General features: G+C 35.4%; 1 protein-coding gene across 3 annotated transcripts in view; it reads left to right on the forward strand.

Moving 5' to 3' along the window:
- PARP8 (poly(ADP-ribose) polymerase family member 8) overlaps positions 1–24,663 on the forward strand; it is a 173,179-nt gene that overhangs the window by 66,990 nt on the left and 81,526 nt on the right. For all 3 annotated transcript variants that reach the window (XM_055325173.1, XM_055325172.1, XM_055325171.1), the window contains exon 4: positions 23,972–24,009. In XM_055325173.1, coding sequence (XP_055181148.1) covers positions 23,972–24,009 — 38 coding nt within the window. The remainder of the gene's footprint in view (positions 1–23,971; positions 24,010–24,663) is intronic.

Raw genomic sequence — 24,663 nt, forward strand, 5'->3', positions numbered from 1 at the left:
AAGTTGATAAGAAAACCACAGGCACTTTCTTTGTACTAGTGTTTTGTGAGTGATAGAGGATTGCCACTATGATAGTTTTGTTAATCATTTTACCCTTATCTCTTTATCAGCAGGACTGTAGTATTTTTATGACCACCCCCCCTCCCCCCTTCTTTTAATGAACACCCGAGCTACTTCCTTGTACAAAATGCTGTAGGCACATTTGGACACGTTGTGAGTCAGCCCTGGCTCTTGTGTGCCAAATACTCCCTTCTGCTAGAGTCTGCCCAGTGCCCACGCCTACTGCTCCTGCTTTCTTCAGGGTTTGGCTTCCTCTGGAAAAGATGGACACTGATCCCACCAAGATATTGTGGACCTCTTTTTGTGGTTGTCTTCTGTGTGTAGATACTGTGCTTTGATCAAATGGGTGGCAAGTGTTTTGGTCAAACTTGTGGCAAGGGTAGATGTGAACTATATTTTTAAAAAATTAAACACTTCAGGTAGCCTCCCTTACTTGTAGGTTTGGTTTCCATTCTTTTCAACAATATGTTAAGGCAGATCATGATTTGCACCTTCCAGTGGGCCAGGGGCTACAGATACTGCAGATACCTAGAAGAATAAAACACAATGCCTTCCACATTTAGTTTGGAAGCTATTGGACTCAAAAATGAAATGAAAATTTTGAAGGACGAGGTGGTGTATTTAAATTCTTCCTCTCCTTTTCTTTTACTAATTTACAGATTTCTGCGGAAGACTTTCTATCCCTTCACTAATGGCAAGTCATGTGCCCTTGTTTTATGCTCCGGTTTATGGTGTCATCTTCCTTTAGAGCATTTGTCACAGCTGCCATCTTCATCTATTGGGGCGATAATTTTACTGTATTTTCCTTGGTCAGCCTTGAAACTCCCTGAGTTCAGGGGCTCTGTCCATTTTAATTCAGCCGTGTTGGCACAGAATAGGTCTTCAGTAATCATTTACTCCATGACTGGTTGAATGAACGTATGAGTTCTATTAGTGATTGGGGGGATCTACTCATTGACTTATTACTCATTACTTCTTTTCACTCTGAGTAGGAATGTCATTTGTCTCAAGGGCTTAATATTTGCCGTATTTATAAAAGCTCTCATGTGTTTTTAAAAGTTCTCTTTTGTTTTGTAGTATTCTTAGTCATAGTAGGATAATCACTTTGAATTGCTTCCTCAGAGCCATGTTTGTAAATGTCAGGGTGGGTTAAGATGGTGCGTGTTTGAGAAGGAAGATCTAGGGACTACAGCTGGACAGACGTGACCATTGAATTTTGAATTATCTATGAATTGGCTCATTAAAAATGGTAAAAAATGGTTCTGTTGATCTTAACACTTTGAGTTCTGAGAAACATTTGTTATATCATATTTTCACATAATCCCTAAATTCACATCATTCTGATATTCTTGTTTCTCTCTAATATTCTGAGTGCTCTTTAATTGATGGCTGTCTCAGCCTCACTTTTGCTTTTTTTTTTTTTTTTTGTCAGACTACCTATTTTTGTGTCAGGTTCTTGTTTTTGTAGGAGTCAAATTTTCAAAATTAAGGTCCTACAGTTTCCTCAGTTCTTAAAACGATGCAGTTTTTTTTTTTCTTTTTCTGTCTTTCTGTCGTTTGTTTCTCTCTCTTCCTTCCTCCCCCACTCCCTTTTCTTTCCATTTTGGCACCCACATGAAACTTTTGGGTACTCCCCTCCCAGAATTAGTCGCCTTGCCTTTCCCAAGAATGGTATAAAAATATTTCTCAAAGAGAAGGTAAAACTAGTTCTTGAATATCAAGGAAGTTTAATATTTAATATATTTTGAATCAATCACCTCCCCAACAGAATTTAAAATCTTGTGTAACTTACAAAGTATGATTTTTGATATCACTCAAAATGGAATTTTATATGAAGTATTTAGAGTTTTTCCATATTCTTTCCTATTGGAGGTATCTATATGTTAACTTTGAAAAATATTTAATAATGTGAGATAAATCAAATATCTTCATTGAGGTAGAAAAAGGAATCTGAGAGCTCATTTATATTTTTTTATTTTATTTTTTTTTAAGATTTTATTTATTTATTCATGAGAGACACACAGAGAGAGAGAGAGAGAGAGTCAGAGACACAGGCAGAGTGAGAAGCAGGCTCCAAACGGGGAGCCCAATGTGGGACTTGATCCCTGGACTCCAGGATCAAGCCCTAGGCCAAAGGCCAAAACACTGAGCCACCCAGGGATCCCCTGAGAGCTCATTTTTAAATATTGAATGAAGACTTAACATTTTTTCCCATAAATGTACTTAGGTATGTAGTAATTTTATGGTCCAGTCTTATGATACATATGTAAATGTGTGGTTATTGAACATAACTCCTCTTCTAAAGTGAAAATCTCATTCATTTAAAAAAACAAAAGTAGATGCATTTTGCTTTCATTGCTCTGGCAACTATGAACTAAGTAAAAGTAGTTTAAATAGTCACCTCATCATTAAAAGAACCTTCCTTTGATAACTAATATCGATCTGCAAAACTGTTGCCAAATAGAGTCGCACATGTCTCTATTCAAAACCAGTGCTTTGCTAAGGAAACAATATATAGAGGAAAAGTGACTTTTTTCACATCAGGTTGTTAAGGACATTTCATGATTGGTTTAAATTGATTGATTTCTGACTTGGAGCAAGAGCTGGTATTCTGCGTATAAATGTTAATAAATATGCTGTACAAATTCCATTAAATAATCGAGAAAATGGTAAAAACTTAATGAAAGGCATCTAGGTCAAAGGAAACCTAAGTTCTGGACCAAGTGCTCTGTAACCAAAGACAAATTGATAGACCTCTCTGCACCTTAATTTCCTTACCTATAAAATAAGAGGCCCAGATAGATGGTCCATTTTTATGACTATAATTTTATGAGTGTTATGGGAATAAATTTTATTTCTCTTTGCAGTTCAGAAAGGTAAATCTTTTTGAAATATTTCTTTTCAGTTAGGTATGAATATCTCCAGCAGGCATCTTCCATCCATCTCTTCCAGATTAGCTGTCTCAAATGTTTTTCCTTCCCTTTCTTACCGATAAATTTGGACTCCTTTTTGACACTGATGACAACTTCAGTATCCTTCTTGTCACCTTGCAGACTTTAACCATAAAAATACTCATTGGTTTTAAAAGGAGAAAAAAAAGTATATATTAGGATTATGAAGCCTGGCCTTGAAACATTTCCTATCTTTTATTAAATGTCTGTTACCTGAACAGAATTTTTTTTTAGGGTGGAAAGTAGGGGAAGAAGGGAGCTCGATGCATTCGAGAATGCAGGTAACTGTCATACCAACATTTTAAATGCCTTCTTAAAAGGAGCACACATGGGAATGTATTAACTAAGGTATTAAGAAGTGTTACTGCATGTCTGATACTAATTAGGGCAAGCATCTGGATATATTTCCTCTTTTGAAGTTGAAAAAATATTTTTAAAAACCACAAAACTTAGAGTCATCAGTACAGATTGTATAAGAATTTTAACTGGATTCTATTTGGTCTTAGTTTCATCATTTTTTTTTCTTCGTTGTGATTTTATAAATGTCAGACCTATTTTTATTTCTTAAAAAGCTGATAGGACAGAACTGAGTTTGTGTGCTGATTATTTAACCAGTACTTTAACTGATGGAATATTTATTCAATGCCAAAAATCATCAAGATATTTTTGTTGTAGTCTCAGGGTCTTCCTTTGAAAACAAAGCTATACTTTTAGAATGTGAATCAGTTCTTTTGTTAATAATGATCAAAGGTGAAGTAGAACAGATGAAGAAATAACTACATAAACTTAAGCATATTAATTACAAGAGAAGCTTGTATTCTGTGCAAGAAGGGATGCCTGGTGGCTTTGACTTCTTTTGGGACAGTAACTTTTCTCTGTGGCTTCTATCTTCAGAAATATTTTGAGGAAGAAAGATTAGAATCTTGTCACAAAATAATCAGAAATTTCTTGTCATAACAAAGTACACTTTACAAGATCACAAGAGGCAAAATGACTCAGTGGAGAAATTCCGAAAATCTAGCTCTGTTTCTGGTTCCACGTGGAAATAAAGGAATTCCTATAAATTTGTTTCTTCATCTGGACAGTGAGAGTGTGCATCAGGTTCTTCTGTTTCACTCTGCTAGTGAAATCAAGATCATACTATGTATATTTGCTGTACCTTTCCCACCTCTCAAGACTTTTATCCTTTGGCCTTTAGAGAATGAAATTAAAACAAAGTCTTTGCCATTTTGAATTTTTTTTCAATTGACTTCTCTTTTGCTCTTCTGTGCAAAAGAATGAGCATGTTTGTGTGTTGGACTTGAGTCAAATGAAAATGTAAACCAGAAAAATCACAGCATTGTGCCTTTGCTTGTACAGGTGTGGCTCATGTAAATCCAGGAAGTCCGGTAGAGTTCTTAAATTTATTTATATGCTGAAGAAGATGTGTTTGTTGAACTCTGAATAAAGGATCACTAGACAGCTTTTCTTTCTTTCCATTGTGAAGATATATTTACCTAATCTTACTGTGATGGGAAATGTTCATTATCTCCTGCAGTTATTTTATTTCTCTCTCTCCCTTTTCTTTTAGATACAGACATTAGGGGATCCCTGGGTGGCGCAGCGGTTTGGCGCCTGCCTTTGGCCCAGGGCGCGATCCTGGAGACCCGGGGTCGAATCCCACGTCAGGCTCCCAGCATGGAGCCTGCTTCTCCCTCTGCCTGTGTCTCTGCCTCTCTCTCTCTCTCTCTCTCTCTCTGTGTGTCTGTGTGTGTGTGACTGCCATAAATAAATAAATAAAAATTAAAAAAAAAAGATACATTAGTATAGGACTCAGTGCTTAGGTATAGATTTCTTATAATCATTTGTGTATTTGCTTAATTACAGAATGTGGCCTCATGAGTTATCCTTTCAGATATTAAAAGTTAAAATATACACAAGTGTGTGTATATATATTTGTAATATATACAACTTATTATCCAGAATTTCTTATTATATACAACTTATTATCCAGAATTTCTAAATCCAAAAAACTCTGAAAATTGAAACAAAGTTATTAAATTTGGCCCATTCACAAACTGATCTGAACTGACATGAGTTTATTTATAGTGGGAACGGTCATGCCTGTCTCTAGATATATTATTGTTTTTGATAAGGTGTAAGATGTGCATTCTATTACCTTTCTAAAATATGGAAAATTCTGAATTTCAGCATATACGTGGCCACTGGGGTTTCAGATAGGAGACTGTGATCCTTAGCATCTTGATTTTCCCATGAGATTATTAGCATGTGAGCGTAAGAATTTTGGTTTCTCATTGTTACTGGCAGTGGAAATCATGTGATAAAGAGACAATAATTTAGCGCTTGCCCCTAAAAAAACTGGAACTAGACTTTGGAGAAATAAACTACATACAATATGGGAGAGAATCTTAACAAACACAAAACATGCCATACATAGTACTTATCCATAAAAGTTAGTGCATAGTACTTGTAATTTTTAAAACCAGTTTTGTGCTTGCTATAAATACAAATAGGGTTTTATACCGTTTTGCTAAACATGTTTAAAAAGAAATTCTGAATAGAAATAGTTGATATGCAGACTGATATTTGCATAAAAACTAATTAAAGGATGCTTTGGAAATGTTCAGTATATTGTTGAGTAATTTGGCTTTGGAAGACAAAGTAGTAAAATTGTTTTTTTAAATGATAAATGCAAGCGACTACAATAGTTTTTACTCAGCAGATAGTATCTTCTTTCTTTTTTGGTAACTATAGGAATGAAACCGAATAAGTCTCGAATAAGTCTCTCATACAGTGCTTTTGTATCCTGTGACTTACGGTCATAGAAGATTGATTTAAAATTGACAGAAAACTTGTCTCTGATATCACAGATGGTGTCTATTAGACTCTTTGGTGGGCAGCTTGATTAAGAAAAAAACTAAAAATTCAAATTGCTAATGTCAATACTTTATGAAAAAAAAACATTTTCTTTTGCTTGAAAAGCCTTTCTAATCTTGAAATAGTTTTTTAAAAGCTTTTAAAGGATTCCCTGATTGACTTTAATTTAATACTTTATAATAAGTGAATTTTTGAAAGATTATATTAAGCTTTAATAGTATTTATATTTAAATTTTAATTACACTATATTCAAAGATAGACATAATGGTGGTTAAATAATTTAGAAAATGACTTATCAGTTAGTTACACACAACCTCACAATCTGTTATACCAAAAAAGGTATTTTGTCAATATCTATGGTAGAGTCTAATATCTTTACTCTCATTGTCCATCTCTTATCATGTGAGGCTTCATTTTAATATTCAACATGGTTACTTGTCCTACTTGTCACATTCCCTACAGTTCCCTACAGATTTATTTCTCCTACTTGTTCATCTGTAGTACTCCTCAATTTCTAGTGTGTTCTCAAGTATAAATACACATAACCTCCAGAAGTTTTCCTTAAATGACCCTGTCCCATTTGGAGCATTTCCCTACTTTCCTCACACTCTGTATATTAACTACTAGAAGAGTTTCTAATGAAAAAAATAAACTTAAGTGTATCATGTTATGAAAAGTAATTTCGGAAGCGTTCAGAAAGTCTTGAGGGAATGTATGATATGATGGTATTAAATGTAAAAATATAGATAAGAGTGATATAAAGGCTTTTAACATTGAACTTTATCTTTTTTTAATGGAAGTTTTATTTAAGATCCCATTTGGGTATTTATCTTTTTTTTTCAATTGGTATGTGTGAAATTCATAATAATTTATAAAGGATTTCTTGAGGACAGAAATTTTATTATTTTCCTTCTTACTGGCCCTCTTAAGAAAAAGAAAGAGGAAAAAGAGAAGAAAAGACCTTTCTGATGGTGTAGGAGTATCCAGTTTTTCATTTGCTTTGGGTTGTCACTAGATGGTTAAAGTGATGATTCTTACATATTCAGCTTGTATATGATAGCATAGAAGTGAATTGTTGCTGAAGATCACACAATTGTTTTAAACAATTTGCAGTTTGTCAGTAATGTGTTTACTGTTACATAGAATTATGTAAAATTGATTTTTTTTTCCTATTTCATGTCTTTAGAAATGTGTAACTCTCAACCAAATTGCACATGTTCCCAGGATGTTAGTATATATTTTCTTTCTCAGAATAACTGAAAAAAAAAAAACCCGTTAATGCTCACTCTCTCTCGTTCTCTGTTTTTCTCTGTAACCTGAAGAATTTCTTCATTGACTTATCTGAAGCTAAGAGATTTGCCTATTTTTAGAAATTAGAGAAGTGACTTTCCATGGGTGCTAGAGTTTTCCCATTTTCTTCAGTGAAATTCATAGTGCCAAAATCAAGGATGCCAAAGACACAGATTGAACCATGCACTGCCTAGAAAAGGAAGCTGAAACAGTGTGATATTTATGCCCACCCTAAATCCAGACTCTAACAAGATTATATATATGCAGAACCAAGTGTTAGACAAACCTATATTCTAGAGCCTTATTATCATTAGTATCACCATAATGTATCACTATAATAGAAATTAATCATGAACAGAAGGATTTGAAGTGACTGGAAGAACATTTTTATAAGCCAAATTGATCGTTGCCTCTCTCATGTGGTGGTGCTATAATAGGATTCAGTGTACATTTGTTTGGTTTCTAGGGAGCTATCTCAACAGAATATTTTCTGTAATTTATTTAAACATATTTGCATGGCCTGCAAATATTGAAATTTCAAGACCTTTGAGTACCCTTTACTGTTTGTTCAGATTTTGTAATCAATGTTGCAAATATCAAATGTAATATTTTCATGATTTTGACCATGTTGAATTAAAGATGAATGTCCTTGAACCCTCTGCATATAACGTATAAACACAATGTGACTCCTTTGTTCTCACTTCATGACATTATACAGTACAATAAAATTCCATTACAATGATTTGCTTCATACAGACACATTACAGACCAAATAATATCCCTTAAAATATTACATATGTAAAAAATCTATTCCATGAGGGAAAGGCAAGTGTTATTCATCTCTCCTAAAATCAGACTTACAAAGAGACTTTAGTTAATTGGATTTAGGTTATCTTTGGTAAGACATAAACTACTTCTTACTCTACCACATTTTAAGAGTCACTCAGTGAACATGGCAAGGAAGCTATATATATTTTTTGAGCACCCCTTAGGATGCAATATGCATATATATTGAATATCTGAGGCACAGCAGTGAATAAGATATGGAGAGAAATTAGATCTAGTAGAGGAAAAAAGCATTGATTTGATATTGACCCCACTTATAGTTATGAAAAGTTTTAAGAGGGGTTCATAAAGGGCCCTATGACAGTGCTTAGTAAGGGGTCTTAATCTTATCTGCATTAGATTGGACAGTGAGAGGTGAAGCTGAGGGGGAGGGCTCTTGAAAAGTAAAAATTCTGATTCCTGATAGATGTATCGGATTTAGCCAGGAGATATAGAGGTGTTTCCCCCATTTTATTGAATATATGCTTATGTGGATTGTGAAATACAATTTTTAAATTAATTCTAGTAGTTTTTCTCTGGAGGTACATTTAATATTAAAATATTTATTCCAGAAGAATTTGGAAGAAAAGAAAGCAAACACTGTCAGCAATAACAACCATAAGTGATCCAAAAATCTCCCCAGGAAGCATACCCTTATACCCTTCTCCACCCCCAGCAAAAAGCCCTATACAACAGTAAATACATATTTTAATAAAGATATGTAAATCCAAATTTTTAATAAAAACAAAGTCACAGTATTATTAGATGACAGTTTTATATCCCCTTAAGTGGCTGCAGACCTTCGTAATAGGTATACCATTATTTATTTAATCAATCTCTACTTGTGAACCTTTTAGTTACCTCTAACTTTCTTACAACCCAGAAATATTTTAAGTGAAGTCTATTGAATTTATAAACGTAATCATTTATCACCTACATTTCAAAGTGGAAAGGCATTCATTTGTCAATTCCAGAGCTTTTTTGCTTATTTTTGCATACTAAAGATGGTTCAAATGAGAATTGGTGGTACAGACATAACTTAATCGAGATATTCTTTATTGAAAAAAATATCAGTTGCAATGCCATGAACAGGAATAATTTGCATTATGATCCCTTGTTGTGGTTTGTTTGGGTTTTTTGGTTTTGTTGTTGTTGTTTTCTACAACTTAGCTTTTGACCTTGCAGGGTATAAAAATAGCTGAGCTAATCAGAAGCTCCTTTACAATCAGAGAATCTCTGCAGGGTCCAGTGTTTCAGTGGAAGACATTCAGTATCTTTTTTGCTCATTTTTTGACAGTTTTTCTTAGAATCATAAGTAATTTACAAAGGCAATTCTTCATCAAAAAAAAGCTGCAACAAGAATGCTAATTGGCCATAGAGGCCTCCCTGAGTTTTGGAACTATAAGCCGTTGAGGTGATTGATAGAATTAATTTCTCTCCAGAAATTTTTATTAAAAACTTTGGATTGGATTCTTAAAAGCCTATTTTTTACTCCTCTAAGGCTAGGAAAACAAACCAAGAAACTCTCCAACACATTTCATCTTTTAGTACCTGTGTTATTGGGTAAATTTCTGTCTGGTTGAGGCGTCTAATATTTGCTAAGATTCCGGTCCTCATTGAAAGAGACCTTTCTCACTGTCTTGTCACTTTGGGAGCCTATCACCCAGGTTTCAGGCCAGTTTTCTTGGGGGAGATTTGTAAGCATAACTTACACATGTAAAGTCAATCCTTGTCCCTCAGTAGTTGTCATCCTTGATTAAATGAAAATAATTTTCAAATATGATTCTAGGCATAGCTTTGGTTACACAATTGATTTGTCCAGTAATACTCTGATAAAAAGAGAGGGCAAGTTCTTATTGAACCTATGAAAATAACTATATGGTCATGAAAAGTAAGGACACTCCTTAGTTTTTAAATTCTGGAGCGATCAGTGAGAATCAGATGCTCTATTAAAATGTTTTGTTTCAGTTTTAAAAAGCAGTGTCTACCAAATTGAAAGTTAGGTATAGCTTAAAAGGGAAAAAAAAAGGATGAAAGTCTTCCTCATACATCCATTAGAAAAGAGGTACTCATCCATTAATTCAGTCTTCTGTAATTCCTGTTTCATTGGATCTGGGGTCAGCAGAGTCTACCCTATGAATTCTTCTCCTTCCACAGGAAAAATCAAATTTAGTGTTTAGTTTACACATATATTCACAATTGGTATTATACTTCTAACTACTTTGTTAAACTGCCACCTTTCCTTTGCTAAAACATATTTGCTTAGCTCTTTTTGTGTTATATATTTGTTACTTTGAGGCTATCTTTAGTTACATATTCACTGGCTTAAGAATGAATTGCATTTGTTAATTGAATATCTAGTAATCAATTAACTCTGTGGTCAAAATATGTCAGATTTAAGTACAGTTCCCTTGTTTTCAAATAATTATACTTTCCACATTAATCTTGTGAGAACAAATCATTTTTCAAAAGCTTAATGAAGAGTGAAAGGCTAATTGATTGCAGTAAGCACTTAGAAATACTGTTCTAGGCTAAAAGTATTCCCACTCTTTTATTGAGTTGCTGACTTCCCAAAAGGCTGTAGTCCAGAAACAAACATGAAAAGCAGTGGCTAGGACTACAGTTTTCCAAATCCAACTTTATATACATATATACATATTGAAACAAAATAACGAACCAAACGCCTATGAAGGACTAAAAAAATCATTTAACTAGGTGGGAAAAAATATAACCTAAAGAAGATAACCTTATCTTTGACAAACAGAAAAATCATAAGACCTGTGAACTTGCAACTTTTGTTGTGTAGTATCTAATTTATTACAATTGTTTTTAGGTCACAAGTTCTATAAATGTATGAATATTACTCAGGATCCTAAGTAAATCACTCAAGTATACACTTTGTAACAAAAATCATAAAATTAAATGAAGGCTATATGTCTATTAGTTTTAATAGCTTGTAGATGTTCACATAAAACATCTCAAGTGGCTTACTAGGTCTGTGTACAAGTTAGGATGATTTTGGTTGTAACAAAAAGATATATTTTAGGCTGGCTTAAAACAGCAAAAGGGGGGCGTCTGAGTGGTTCAGTTGGTTGAGTGTTCGACTCTTGATTTTGGCTTAGGATCCTGGGATTGAGCCCCATGTCAGGCTTCTTCACTCATAGCTTGGAGTCTGCCTGTCTCTCTCCTTCTGCTCCTCTCCCTACTCACACACTCTCTCTAAAATACATAAATAGATAAAATCTTAAAAAAAACACAAACAACAAAAGGAAAGTTATTTGTTCCTTGAGAAGTTCATTGATAAGGAGATTTAGGTTTAATTTGATCAGGGCTCTGCGTCCATCTCTGAAATTTTCTAGACTCTACCTTTCTCTGTTTACCACAGGTGTTAGAAGTCTACCAGCAGAAACTTACATTTGCTCAGCTCTTTTCTCCCTGGGAGAAGAATTCTCTTCCTGAAAATCCATGGAAAATGGATAGTGAAGAGGTCAACTGCAGAATTATTTTGTATCTTCTCATGGTTGAGCTTTGGGAAAGGGGAGGGAGAGAGAAATATGTTCATCGATTGCCTCCTCTCATTACACAAGCTGCTGTCTTCGGCTTATCATCGTCCGTGTAATCCTCTGGACAGTACCAGGAAGTAGATGTTATCTCACTTCACAAATAAGCAGAAGGAGGTTAGCCAGTTCTTTTTCTCAGGCTCACATGGCTTGTGGAGACATATTCTGAAGTCTTCTGTGCTCTTCAGGCTATAAGCTAAATCATAGTTGTTAAGTAATTTTGTGAGGAAGTTTATTCCAAGTTGGAAGGTCAAAGGATTTATCCACTTATTAATAAATATTCATTCCATAATTAGTTAACAGTATTCCTACTACATACTAGGTATATGATAGTGTCTGGGAGGTTAAAGTGAAGAAAAGTGAAGTGCCTTCCAATCTTCTAGATTTAGTGGGGGAAGCAGATGTTAGTGTCATGCAAATGAGTGTAAAACTACACATGGTAAGATTTGTCTGAAGTCTGGAGGGGTGATCATAAAGTTTCTGCCTAGGAGGTGACATTTGAGTTGAGAGCCGAAGAATGAGAATGAGTTAACAAAGCAAGGAGTGAGAAGAAGGGAGGGCATTTCAGAGAGTGGAACCTGGCATGTTGAAGTGAAGAGGTCCTTTTTGTTGGAACCCAGAGAGAACACAGGAGAAGTTGGGGTTGAGACAAGTAGATAGACTAGATCCTGCAGGGTCTTCAGGTGGTATTAAGAATTGTGCTTGATATCCATAAGAAATTTTCTTGAAAAGAACTGATCTTATGTATCTTAAGTATCTGAGAAGGTTGCCGAGATAATATCTTATTAGTATTTATTGCAGTTATCTCTGAGTATTTATAGTGTTTTCTTAAAACATGTTTTCTTGCCTCAACAAAGCCTTACTTCATTTTTAGAATTATTTTATCTTATTTCCATTCCTGGCGTGTTATAGCAGCTTTAAACTTTTCATAACCATTTATAACTTGAACTTAGATTTAAAACAGTGAAGGTAAAGGTATCTTCATTTTAATGAATATTTATCAAAAATATTTACCAAAAAGAGTGTTGAATTAGTTGCAAATCAAGCAAAGGAGAAAAGTCCAGACATTAAACTTTGGGGAGGAAATATGAAAGTAATATTTATATATAATTAATTTAATGTTGGTGACTTGGCATGTTCTATCCACTATTCAGGTCTTGTTGAAATTGCATTTGTGACCTCCCTTTTGTTTTTTTTTTTTGGTTATAATGAAAGAATTAGAAACGGAACTTTGTTTAAATATGCAGTTGGCTCTTTCCTTTGACTAAGCAATATAAAAGAAAAATTTTGCTCATAACATATGGCATATTAATATCCTAAATAAAGCACGCATCTGGGTTACTAATCAAAGCTGGACTTAGGTCCTTTAAGTTCATCTCTGTTGAGAAGATGGTTTACTTAAAATTCTAAGCATTTGACCTTTAGTATAATATTTAAGCATGAAGTTGCTGACTCAGTCAATTCCCTAAAACTTACACAAATGAACACCATTACTTTAATCATCTTACATCACTTACTGAGCCTATAACTTTAAAAATTATCAAAATAAGCTTTGAAAGTAGGAACATACGTATTGAGTAACTTAATGTTTGTTTGGGCAAACATCTTCACCCTTTTACCTTTGTAAAGGGTAATATAAATTCTTCTCTATCAACAGTTTGCTTCATTGGCGGGAAAAAAACGTGTCTTTTCTTCTACAATGAGAGCCTAGTTCTCATGTCTTGATGTTGAGTGCTATATAAGAAGGGCAGGGCAAGTGTATATATATGGTTGTCATTAGAGGCCTTGTCTAAAGCCTACATGCTCCTGGCATGGAATACAAGATGTCGAAACAAATCCCTGCTCAAACGTTTTCCGTACCACTTTCCTGTTGTGTCTAGTAGGAGAACCGACATTCCTTCTATACTTTCAAGATAGGAGTAAAGATAGATTTCAATTAGGTTAAGTAAGGACTTTCCTGTATAATGCTCTCCTGACAAGTAAACTAGTAAACTAATGATCAGTTTGAAATGCAAACATTTCTACTTGTTTATATTGAAAGTAACTGTGATGCTTCCATTTTTTGGAGCATCTCCGAGATCTTCCCCTACATTGTGTCATTGAATTTCAGCTCATGCTGTCAAGACTGGCAATTATGCAAGAATCACCTTCAGTATGTAGATTTGAAAATGAGAAATACAGAGAATACATATGATCTGGGCATTTGGAACCCACTCTGTTCTGTATATCACAAAAAGCCTGCAAAGAGGATGTGATGTAAGAGCCCGACACTTACATGCATAGTGTATGGAGTCACAGGGGGACTTTTGGGTACCAACCAACATTTGCTGATTTTCATCATTTCAGCACTTGCTGAAGTAATTTGTATTCCGTCAAGAGCTGTCATGGTATATCATACAGTAATTTTGGGAAAAGATATGATTTGCTCATTTATTCAGAAACTATTTTTTGAGTGATAGGTTACTGTGTCAAGGCCCTGGGAATCTGAGGATGAAAATTTTGTCTGTACTTTCAGTCTAGAGATGAAGGGGGGCATAGGAGAAGAAGCACCCAAGTCTGCCTGGGTTGTTGGAGAAGTTTCATAAGGAAGTTGTCCTTGAGACTGAGTCTCGAAGGGAGAGGAGAGTGTTCTAGAAAACTAAGTCTATGTGTAGGAGTAATAATAATGATATTTATTAATGAAGCAGCTAATGTTTATTGAAAACTTTGGTGTACTTTGTTTCTTTTTTTTCTTCAAAGTGTTCTACATGGGATCCCTGGGTGGTGCGGCGGTTTGGCGCCTGCCTTTGGCCCAGGGCGCGATCCTGGAGACCCAGGATCGAATCCCACATCGGGCTCCGGTGCATGGAGCCTGCTTCTCCCTCTGCCTGTGTCTCTGCCTCTCTCTCTCTCTCTCTCTCTCTCTCTCTCTCTCTGTGTGTGTGTAACTATCATAAATAAAAATTAAAAAAAAAAAAACAAAGTGTTCTACATGTACTAACCTGTTTACTCCTCATAGCAAGCTTAGGAGAAAACTGCAAATACAAAACTGAGTTCAAAGAGTGGTAGTTACTTACCTAGCCCATAGTCATGAGAAGCCAGATTTCACATCCAGAGTCTGGGGCCATTTTCCTTTGTGTGAATAAAAAGACCTGTTTTAGAAATGGTAGAACTTGAAGTGGTTAGAAGTTCAGGCTCTGGGTATTTGGCAGGGTTTTGGCTGGTCCAATAGTCAGGGGTCAGATCATGAAGAGCCTTGGAAGACATGCTAAAGAATTAGTATGAATTTTGTTGAATCAGTATCCATCTTTTTTTGGAAACAAGGTCTAGAGCTTATCTTCATCAGAATCACTTGGGGTGCTTTTTAGAAATGCACACTCCAGGTCCCTCACTTCAAATAAACTAAATCAGAATTTCCCTGCTCCAGGGGGTACCTGGATGGCTCAGTGGTTGAGCGTTTGCTTTTGGCTGAGGTTGTGATCCCGGGGTCCTGAGATCGAGCCTACTTTTCCCTCTACCTATGTCTCTGCCTCTCTCTGGGGTGTCCCTTGTGAATAAAAGAAGAAAAAGAAGGAAGGAAGGAAGGAAGGAAGGAAGGAAGGAAGGAAGGAAGGAAGGAAGGAAAAAGAAAGAAAAAAAGAAAAGAAAAGAAAAAAGAAAGAAAAGAAAAAAGAAAAGAAGAAAAGAAAAGAAAAGAAAAGAAAAGAAAAAAAGAAAAGAAAGAAAAGAAAAGAAGAAAAGAAAAAAGTTTCAGAAAGTGGCCAAGTGTCTTGCACTGATACGGTCAAATAGAAAGTAGATCACAATTCCTAACAGCAGGTGCTGCTATCATTTGCTCCAAATTTCTTGGCATTTAATTTGTTGAGTTGAAAATTAATGTAAAGAAGGCAATGAGTTCTGTTTTGTATGAGTTGGGTTTAAGTTGCTTGCAGAATATCCTACTGAAATGCGGGGAGGAGAAAAAGCTGCCTACTTGGTTTGGAGTTCGGGAATTTTGAGCCTTGTGCTCATGGCTGGTAGGAGACTCATGGATACAATTGAAATTACTCATGTGAAAAAAATAGAGCAGTCAGCATAACTGGAAAGTGTTGAAATATGAAAACAGCATGAAATGTGGAATATCAAAAGTCTAAGAGGCTAAGAAGAGCATCTTCAAAAACAAGAGGGGACCCAGGGAGAGATAAAATTCAGGAGCCAAGAAAGGGGGGGTTTCATAATGTCTTTGTTTTTATTAAATGCATCTGAGAATTTGTGTAAGAAAAGGAGTGGGAAAAAAAACTGCTATTGTGAAGAAGCAGAATTTTGGTGGGCTACTCAACCTGGTGGAAGCCGGGTTGGAATGTGCACATGCATGTGGGCAGGTAGTAAAAAAGGCTTAGATGACTTTTTGCAAAAACTTGATTTTAAGAAGGAAAGTGGAGTGATAAATAGAAAAGGTTACAAGGTAAGGAGAGAGCTTAAACATTATTAGTTTCCCCCCTTTATATTTCATGCCTTTATAAAGATCAGAAAAAATAGATACAAAAAATAAAGTTCTTTTACCCAATAAACAAGAGATATCAAATGTTGAAATTTGTCATTATTTTTCAAGCCACCCTTCTATTAGTATATATTTGTAGTAAATATTTACATATTTTTAATGAAAATATGTTGCAGCTGTCTGAATTTTCACATGTACCTTAATGTATCAGAAACACTTATCTAATTACAATATTATTTTATATGACCTTTTCACAGTTGCCTGGTGTTACATGTGTATATATAATAGTTTATATGATCCGACTATTGGCATTTTTGTTTTTCTGGCTACTTCTTCATTTTAATAATCCTAACAATATCTTTGTGAGTAAATCTTTTCACACTTCCGTAATTAGAAATTTTTTTATTAATTTCAAATTGTAGGACAAGGTCCCAAATGGAGCCTTCATTTATAGCATCTACAAATCAAATAGATGGATTGGTCTTAAATGAAAGAACAGACATTTCCATCTTTTTGGATACAAGGAGAAAAGTATTAGCTTATAGGTGGTTGGAGGGAGAAATAAATGAGATAATCCCTAGAAGGAGTAGCCATATAACAATCTATTTTATCTCAATGTGGTTAGTTGAAACGGCAAGTTAAGTTAAAAAGTTGTGAAGGTTTGTAAAAGGTACCAGGAACAAGACACAGAAAGGAGTGTGAGGGCTTACTGAGCAAAGTTGTGCAGAACTGCCATGGGTTTTACCACATGGCTGCGGTGGTTCCAAGATGTCTTGGTTCTACTCTCCTCTCCAGGAGCATTCAGAGTCCAGATGTAGGGAGTTGAGAATGCCAGACTTGACTCACCTATGGTTTGGTGGTTCTAGTTCTGGTAGATAGTCTGTGGGCAAAATAAGGGTACAAGATGAAAGAGTTGAAATGGTGAGGAGAGAGCAGTTAGGTCTCTTCAGTCACATAAAGAAGGAAATGAAGCTGAAAGGTAGACTATACAGAGCACAAAGAAAGCATGGAGGATTGGTGGGTGTCAATGAGTAGGAATAAAGGAGTGAGGGCTGAAAAGTTAAAAATTGTGGTAAAAAGTGGGACGCTGGGTTGAGATTTTAGAAGGAGAGCAATTATGCTTCAAGCCAAGGTCCAAGGTGTAGCCATGAATTTGGTGAGCTAAAATTAAGGGAAGATGAGGTCATGGAACCATATGTAGCTTAGCGTTGTCCATATGGATGTGGGTGATGTGAGGATTTTTAAGTAAAGAGGAAGAGAGTGCCCTAGAAGTTCCTAATCCTGGATAAATGACAAAATAATTGGTAGCTGATAATGGTAAATGATGAGGGTGCTATTGCTGGTTGACCTGGACATTTAGAAAATGTTTATGGAGAATAAAAATGATAATGTGATAAAGAATATTTTGGGAAGTAAATGGCATCAAAGGCAACAAAATAGCAATTGTGAGCTTCTAGCATGCCAAGTCACCTTCTAGTTTGAGATGCAAGAGTTGGTTGTCGAGATGGATAGCCAGACAGTGTCTTTTTTCACCTTGTACCACTGAATGCTGAGGAGGAGGTGCCAGAGTGAATTTTCTTCTGGTAAGTTCCCAGGGAGCCTGGGAAGGGGGAGGGAACAGATATCCTCAGGTCTAAGCTGTTGTCTTATAAGAGAACATACAGAGTTGAGGCCTATACTCATAAGCACTGTAGCTAAGGTGGAGGACTGCTGGCCAAGATCTGCAATTTTTTGTTGGTTTCTGCATTTTGCTTTTTCTCATATAAATTTTAAAAGCGACCTAATTGGGAAAGGAAAGATCCATAAAGATTGGTTTATCAGATAAATTGTTTTAGAGAGTATAAGACACAATGAAATACTGGGTTTTGCTTGCTCTGGCAAACCCCCCAGATGTAGATGAAAAAATATGAGCTCACAACCCAGCAGTCTTGAGTTTGAGGTTAAGAAACATTTTGGGGCTCACTTGTAAAATACAGCTACTGAATCCAGTATCTCCAAAAGGTCTAAATCTAAAACAGTTTCATCTTCAGATCTGAGTCCCCTATTATTTCAAAACTGCCTGTTTTCCTCAGCTCCCTACTATTCTTAAAGAATTTTCTTAAATTTGTGAACTCTGGAACTAGATCTAAACTCCTACCTGTTCATAATTCTTCACAGGCATTTTAGAAGAAATAAGATGGTAATGGAGTGAGCGGTGAGTGTAGGTATAAGAATGACCTTAGGAATGCTTTTTAATTATAGGAGCAAACAAATATAGAAACAAAGTACAGAATTAGGTAGGTAGTGAACATCTGAGTCCCCCCCCACCCCCAGGATCTCCTTCAGAGGCTCTTGGCAGTGGACAGAGATCTTTGATAGGGTCAGTTGTTTTCTGAAGAATAAGAGCTGGAAGCAGCCATTTGTATTTAAGAAATGATTGAGGTTAATGAAGTGATTTATAGATTCTGATCTTAAATGTGTGATATTAAGAACCCAGTACTATGCAGTACATGCAGTATATACCAAACACACAGTGACCGACTGAGTTCCTCTGACAAAGCACCTCAGTAGAATTGTCATTTAGCGTAGTCTAAAAGTTTGAAGGCATTGTTTCCTGAATTAGAATTCGGAGCTTGCTCCAGGTTTCTATTCCTTCTCCTGTTCACCTTCTTTCTTGTTCACTTCCTCATGATAATTTTGCCTGCTTTAGTATGTACAGCACATGCTAACCTTTCTCCTATATCTATTGAAGCTTGCTTCTTTGCCTCCCCACCCCCCCAGCCCTGCCTATTAAGTCCTTTAGCTTAATCATCCATGTCTGCTTGTACTAGATTGTTTCCCTAAGAACTCTGTAAGCCACAGAGTGAAACTGATTTGAATTTTACAGCCCTGGTGATTTTCCTTCTGGTGTACTACCAAGAAAATGCTATATAGCACAGGACCTGATGAGTCATTTTTGTAAGGCTTTTGCTTTCTATTTTGTATTTGAAAAATTAGGTATGATCATGAACATGGAAATGTCTCCTAATATCATGAGGATAATACAATCATAAAATAAAATCAGTGTTAGTTTTGGTCTCTGATAAATGTATTATATTGTGATTTTGAGTAAATTGAGTCCCCCAAAAAACATTTATTTCTGTAAAATTTCAATTTTGTAAATTTTCATTGCTTGTATTGGAAGCTGACTAGAATTACTAGGCACCTGCTGCTCTGAGTCTGGCGTTGTTCTGGGGACCTTACACCTGTTAAACCATTAACTCATCACAGCAGGCTATACCGTAGGTCTGGATTCTCCCATTTTACTGAAAAGAGATTGAAGCTGAGTGTGCTGAGGTAACTTTTCTTATGCCACTCAGCTAGTAAGGCTCAAAGCTGGAATTTGATCTCTGTTTGTGTGGCTCTGACTACAACAGGCTCCCTAATTGGAGATAGACATAGGAACGTATTAAGGCTTCCTTTTGTATTTAGACATTCATTTGGGTAAGATATGAAGCCAACTCCTATTGGTTGAGATGGTAGGGTGTTGGGAATCAATTCAGCTTAGTACTGAGTGTAAGCTCTGGCAAGATCCCAGGCTTCTGTCACATAGTACTGCCAGATGAAGGGTTGCCTTGATCATCAATAATTTCATTTCTACACAGTATCGTTCCATCATCTAACGGGATGACTTGTGCGAAAATAAATTCATTGAAGTTATAGTGTGTATTTCCCCCTGCTTATCTGAAGCATCACTGGCATGCTTATTTTATCTTCTAATTCTTGGCATTTGATTCAGGGCCATGATTTCCAAAGCTGGTCTCTTGGCTGGACTCCAACATCTGCCATTTGTTCCTGCCTTCTCCCTGCACCCCCACCAGTTACATACCTCTCCACTGATAGTTGCTCATATTTTGCTTCTATAGTAGCTTCTGAATCCAATCTCCCTCCTCTTTAGTCTATCCTAAATATTGCCAATCATAGCGATTTTTTTCACATTACTAACTTGCCTCAAAATACTATTGTGCTTCATGTCAGACTCTGTGATTCCATTTATATAATATTCTTGAAATGTCAAAATTATAGAGTTGGAGAATTGATTAGTGGCTGCTTAGGGTTAAGGATATTGGTCTGAGGGTTAAGGATATTGGTTTGAAGGGAGATAGGTTTGATTCTAACAAGCATGGCATGAGGGAAATCCTTGAATGATCAAATAGTTCCGTATCTTGATGTATGGTAGTGAGTACATATGATAAAATAACACAGAGCTAAACTCAAACTTAACCTAATGTCAATTTCTTGCCTTTGATATTGTACAATAGGTATATAACATGGATAAAGACTACATGGGACCTATTGTACAATAGGTATATAACCTGGATAAAGACTACATGGGACCTCTCTGCTATCTGTGCACTTAATGGGATTCTATAATTATATAAAAATAAAAAGTAAACAAAAATAGCATTGTGCTTTAAAATGCTAAAGTTGCTATGTCTGTCATATTCATTGCTATATTCTTTGTTTCCTCCTGAATTAATCATACAAAATCATCTCCTGATTTTTTCCTAAGTTGATATTAACACAATGTTTGTCTTTTATCAGGTTACCAAGAAATTGTTAATTAAACAATTAAATATGCTTTATGAAAGAACAGTATATCATTACTTGGTCTCATTACTAGCCATCTTGTTTTCCTACTCTTTTCCTTACTCATTCTTGTCTTTGTGTAATCTCTCTCCATGCATTTAAGAAGCATGCCAGGGGTTTGACTGGTGGAGCCCTGGAGACTTGGGCTTGCCTAGAGCTGTTGCATTGCCTGTGACTACAATCATTTAGCCAAAAGTCCTGTCACAAATTCTAAAAGGCGATGGCTCTTTGAGGACTTAAGACTTAGTGTGATAAGAATCAGATGAGCCAGGAAACCCAGGATATGAACTATGGTGAATCACAACCATCAATCCATTCACATTTACTAGAGTAGTTTTATAACGCAGTATATGATCTTTCTTGGTGAACATTCCGTCCTGGAAAGAAAAAGATATCCTGCAGTTATAGGTTTTTGTTTGTTTGTTTGTTTTAAATATTTTATTTATTTATTCATGAGAGGCAGAGACACACAGAGGCAGAGACATAGGCAGAGGGAGAAGCAGGCTCCTCTCAGGGAGCCTGATGCAGGACTTGATCCCTGGACCCCGGGATCTCACCCTGAGTGGAAGGCAGACGCTCAACCACTGAGCCACCTAGGCATTCCTGCAGTTACAGTTTTTTAAATGAAAATCTGTTTGAGATCTTCTATGTCTTTAATGATTTTAGAGGGGTCTAGATCTATTAATTACTCAAACTGTGATTGTGCAGTTGTCCTGTTCTTTCAGTTTTTTTTTTTGAAGCTCTATTAGGTGCATACACATTAATGACCCTTATGCTTTCATCCTGATGAATTGACTCTTTGTCAGTGATCTCTTTGTATCTTTGCCCTGAAGTCTTTGTTATTTATTTAAACGCTTGAATCTTATGCTTACCATTTGCATGGTATAACTTTTCCTTCCTTTACTTTCAGTCTGTGCCTTTATATTTAATGTGAATCTCTTAAAGACAGCATAGAATTAGATCTTGCCTTTTTTTTTTAATCGATTCTGGCTATTTTTGTCTTTTATTCAGTATAATTCAGCCGTTAGCATTAAATGCAATCCTTGCTACAATTAGATTCAGGCACCATTTAGTATTTGTTTTTTATTTGTCCCTTCTGTGTTTTGTTCCTCTGTTCTTGCCTTCTTTGGGATTAAATGTTCCAAAATGATTTCAGAATTCCACTTGCATTTATCTATTGTTTTTTTCTTTATTTTCTGCTTTTCTAGGGATTACAGTATATTCTTAATTTTTCTTAGAGTTATTGTTTGGGGTTAGTATTATAACATTTTATATAAAATATAAGAACCTTGAAACTGTATATTGCCATTTAATCCCTCCCTGACATTATGCTATAATTGTCATGTCATGTGTATTACATTTACATATTTTATTTTAAAAATCCCACAGTGAAGGGTTAGAATTTTTACTTTAAACAGTCATATATTTTTAAAACATTAAGAGAAAAATAGTCTTTTATATTAACAATTTCTGGTGCTCTTCATTTCTTCTGGATATTTGATTTTCTGGTATCATTTACCTGGAGAAATTTGTTTGGATTTTTTTTTTTTTTGTATTTTTGGTTTGCTGGGACAAATATCCACAATTGTGTCTCTATTTGTAAGTCTTTAAATTTATTTTTGTAAAGACCTATGGCCCGGATATAGAATTCTGGGTTCACAGTTGTCAGCCCTCCCTCCCCTCCCCAGCTCATTATTCTACTGTCCCCTGTCCTCCATGGTTTCTTAATAAAACATTGATTCTTATTTTCTCTATGGAACGTGTTGAGTTTTTTTCTTCTTTTAAAAAATGTTTCCTTATATTTTATTTGGTTTTCAGCAGTTTGTGTGCACCTGGATATAGGTTTTTTTTAAAAAAATTTTATTTATTGCTGAGAAACACAGAGAGAGGCAGAGACATAGACAGAGGGAGAAGCAGGTTCCTCACAGAGAGCCCAATTTGGGACTCAATCCCCAAACCGGGATCATGCCTCGAGCCAAAGGCAGACACACGCTCAAATCGCTGAGCCACCTAGGTGCCCCTGGATGCAGCTTTCTTTGCACATACCCTCTTTGGGTTTTTCTGGGCTTCTTAAGTCTGAACATTGGTCTTTCATCCAAAGTGGGAAATTTTCATTTCTTTCTTTCCTACATTTTTCTCTCTTTCTTTGCCTCCTGAAGCTTTAATAATACAAACCTGTGCTCTTTTGTTAGTGTCCCACAAGACCCTGCTGATCTGTTTCTTTATATTGGATTTTCCTTTTTACTTCCTTAAACATATTTGTAATAACTGTTTTAACACCATTGTAAGCTAATTACAACACTTGGGTCAAATTTTCTCTTGAATATAGGTTAGATTTTCCTGCTTGTTCGTATGTCAAGTAATTTGGGTTTTATTGAATTTTCTTTGTGAATGATACTTTGCATAGGCTCTATTCTGTATGTTCCTTCAAAGAGAATTGATTTTTTTTTGTCTTAACAAGCAGTTAATTTGGCTGAACTTAAAACTAAATTTTGACTTTTCTTTGGCAAGTGTCAGTTCCACTGATCTATTCAGAAAGCTAATATTGAATATGTGCTGTGTGTCATGCACTAAAATAGGTGACTATGCTAAAAATAAAAATAGACATGGACTCTAAACTCAAGGGACTTACAGTCTAGCTGACAGAGATAGGAAAGTGAACAAATAAGCATGATAACTTTCTGTACGTCATTGAGATAATACCTGGAGGCAGTAGGGTTACTGAGAAAGGAGTTGTGAAATAGTTAAAATCCAATTTAAAAATTATTTTTAAAGCAACTCAATCCTTCTGAGAACAGGAGATAGTTTATTTATTATATGTCATGATGATGAGAAATTGGCTGATGAATAACTAATTAGTTACACTGTCATCCTTTTGTTAATTCTTTGACAAAAAGGACATGTTTCAAAAGCACATATTGTGGGGAAGCAGTATTAAAAATAAATGTTTAAATTCTGAACTGCCATAAAAAGTAGGAGGAATACTTTGGTAAAAAAAAAAAGCATGATTTGATAAAATCATCTAAACAAACAATACAAATGATCACAGATTAGGGAATATTAGATATTGCTGAGTTTTTAAAGTCCGATCTATACGAAAAGTACCACTGTTGGGAGAAAGATATTTCAAAGACCATTTTTACTAATGGAAAATATATCTTAAAAACCCCTAAGTTTCATATGTCAAAAAGCAAAGCAAAGAGGTTGTTTGTTTATACTTATACCTGTACTTATATCTGAAAAAATGAATGGGTAATGTGAGGTTGGTTTTTATATTATAAAAAACATTTACCTTAGCAGTAATTTGAGCCTTTTTTCCTCTTTTTTCCCTGTTTTAACAGTGTATCCTATTCAGTACATGTATCTGAAGATTACCCAGGTATGCTTTTCTTCTTTCTATTTTTATTACAAATACTTGTGTCATGATGTCTTTGAATATTTTTTTCTTCTGGAGATGGAAAATGTATATAAATATATCTAGGAGTGAAACGTTGGCAAAAGACTTGAAGATCTAGAGGAATTCTTCATTTGGTTGCCTGTGAAATACATGTCTTACCCTGAGATGCAGTCCAGAATCAAAATAGTTTCCCGATGAAAAGTCATTGACTTGAGCCCATGTGATAGGTTCAGCCTGTATATATTTATCACATTATAAGTAAAACAAATTCTTTGAACTGATTTAGTTGTTGGATTTGGAACATCATTTAGCTCTTCATGACATAAATACAACAGGTAAGAATAACAGCTAAAATAATAGCTAAAAATGGGCCTGTCTTCATTTTTCTAAGTAGTATAATTAAACAATTCTCATAATAATTCCTATGAGATTGTTACCATAACATCATCATTCTACTCATGAACGATGATACATCTAGTAAGAGGAAGAGCTGGGACTTGAACCCAGTAGTCCAGAGCTGATGAACTGTACCACTGGACTAGACTAGGTATCTTGTATATGCACAGCTATTCTCACTGTGTCGGTCTCCTGAAATATATTACTAGGCCCACAAACACTTGTCCCTAGAAGACAGAG

The sequence above is a fragment of the Nyctereutes procyonoides genome, unplaced genomic scaffold (assembly GCF_905146905.1).
Source record: "Nyctereutes procyonoides isolate TBG_1078 unplaced genomic scaffold, NYPRO_anot_genome, whole genome shotgun sequence".
In the NCBI taxonomy this organism is placed as follows: domain Eukaryota; kingdom Metazoa; phylum Chordata; class Mammalia; order Carnivora; family Canidae; genus Nyctereutes; species Nyctereutes procyonoides.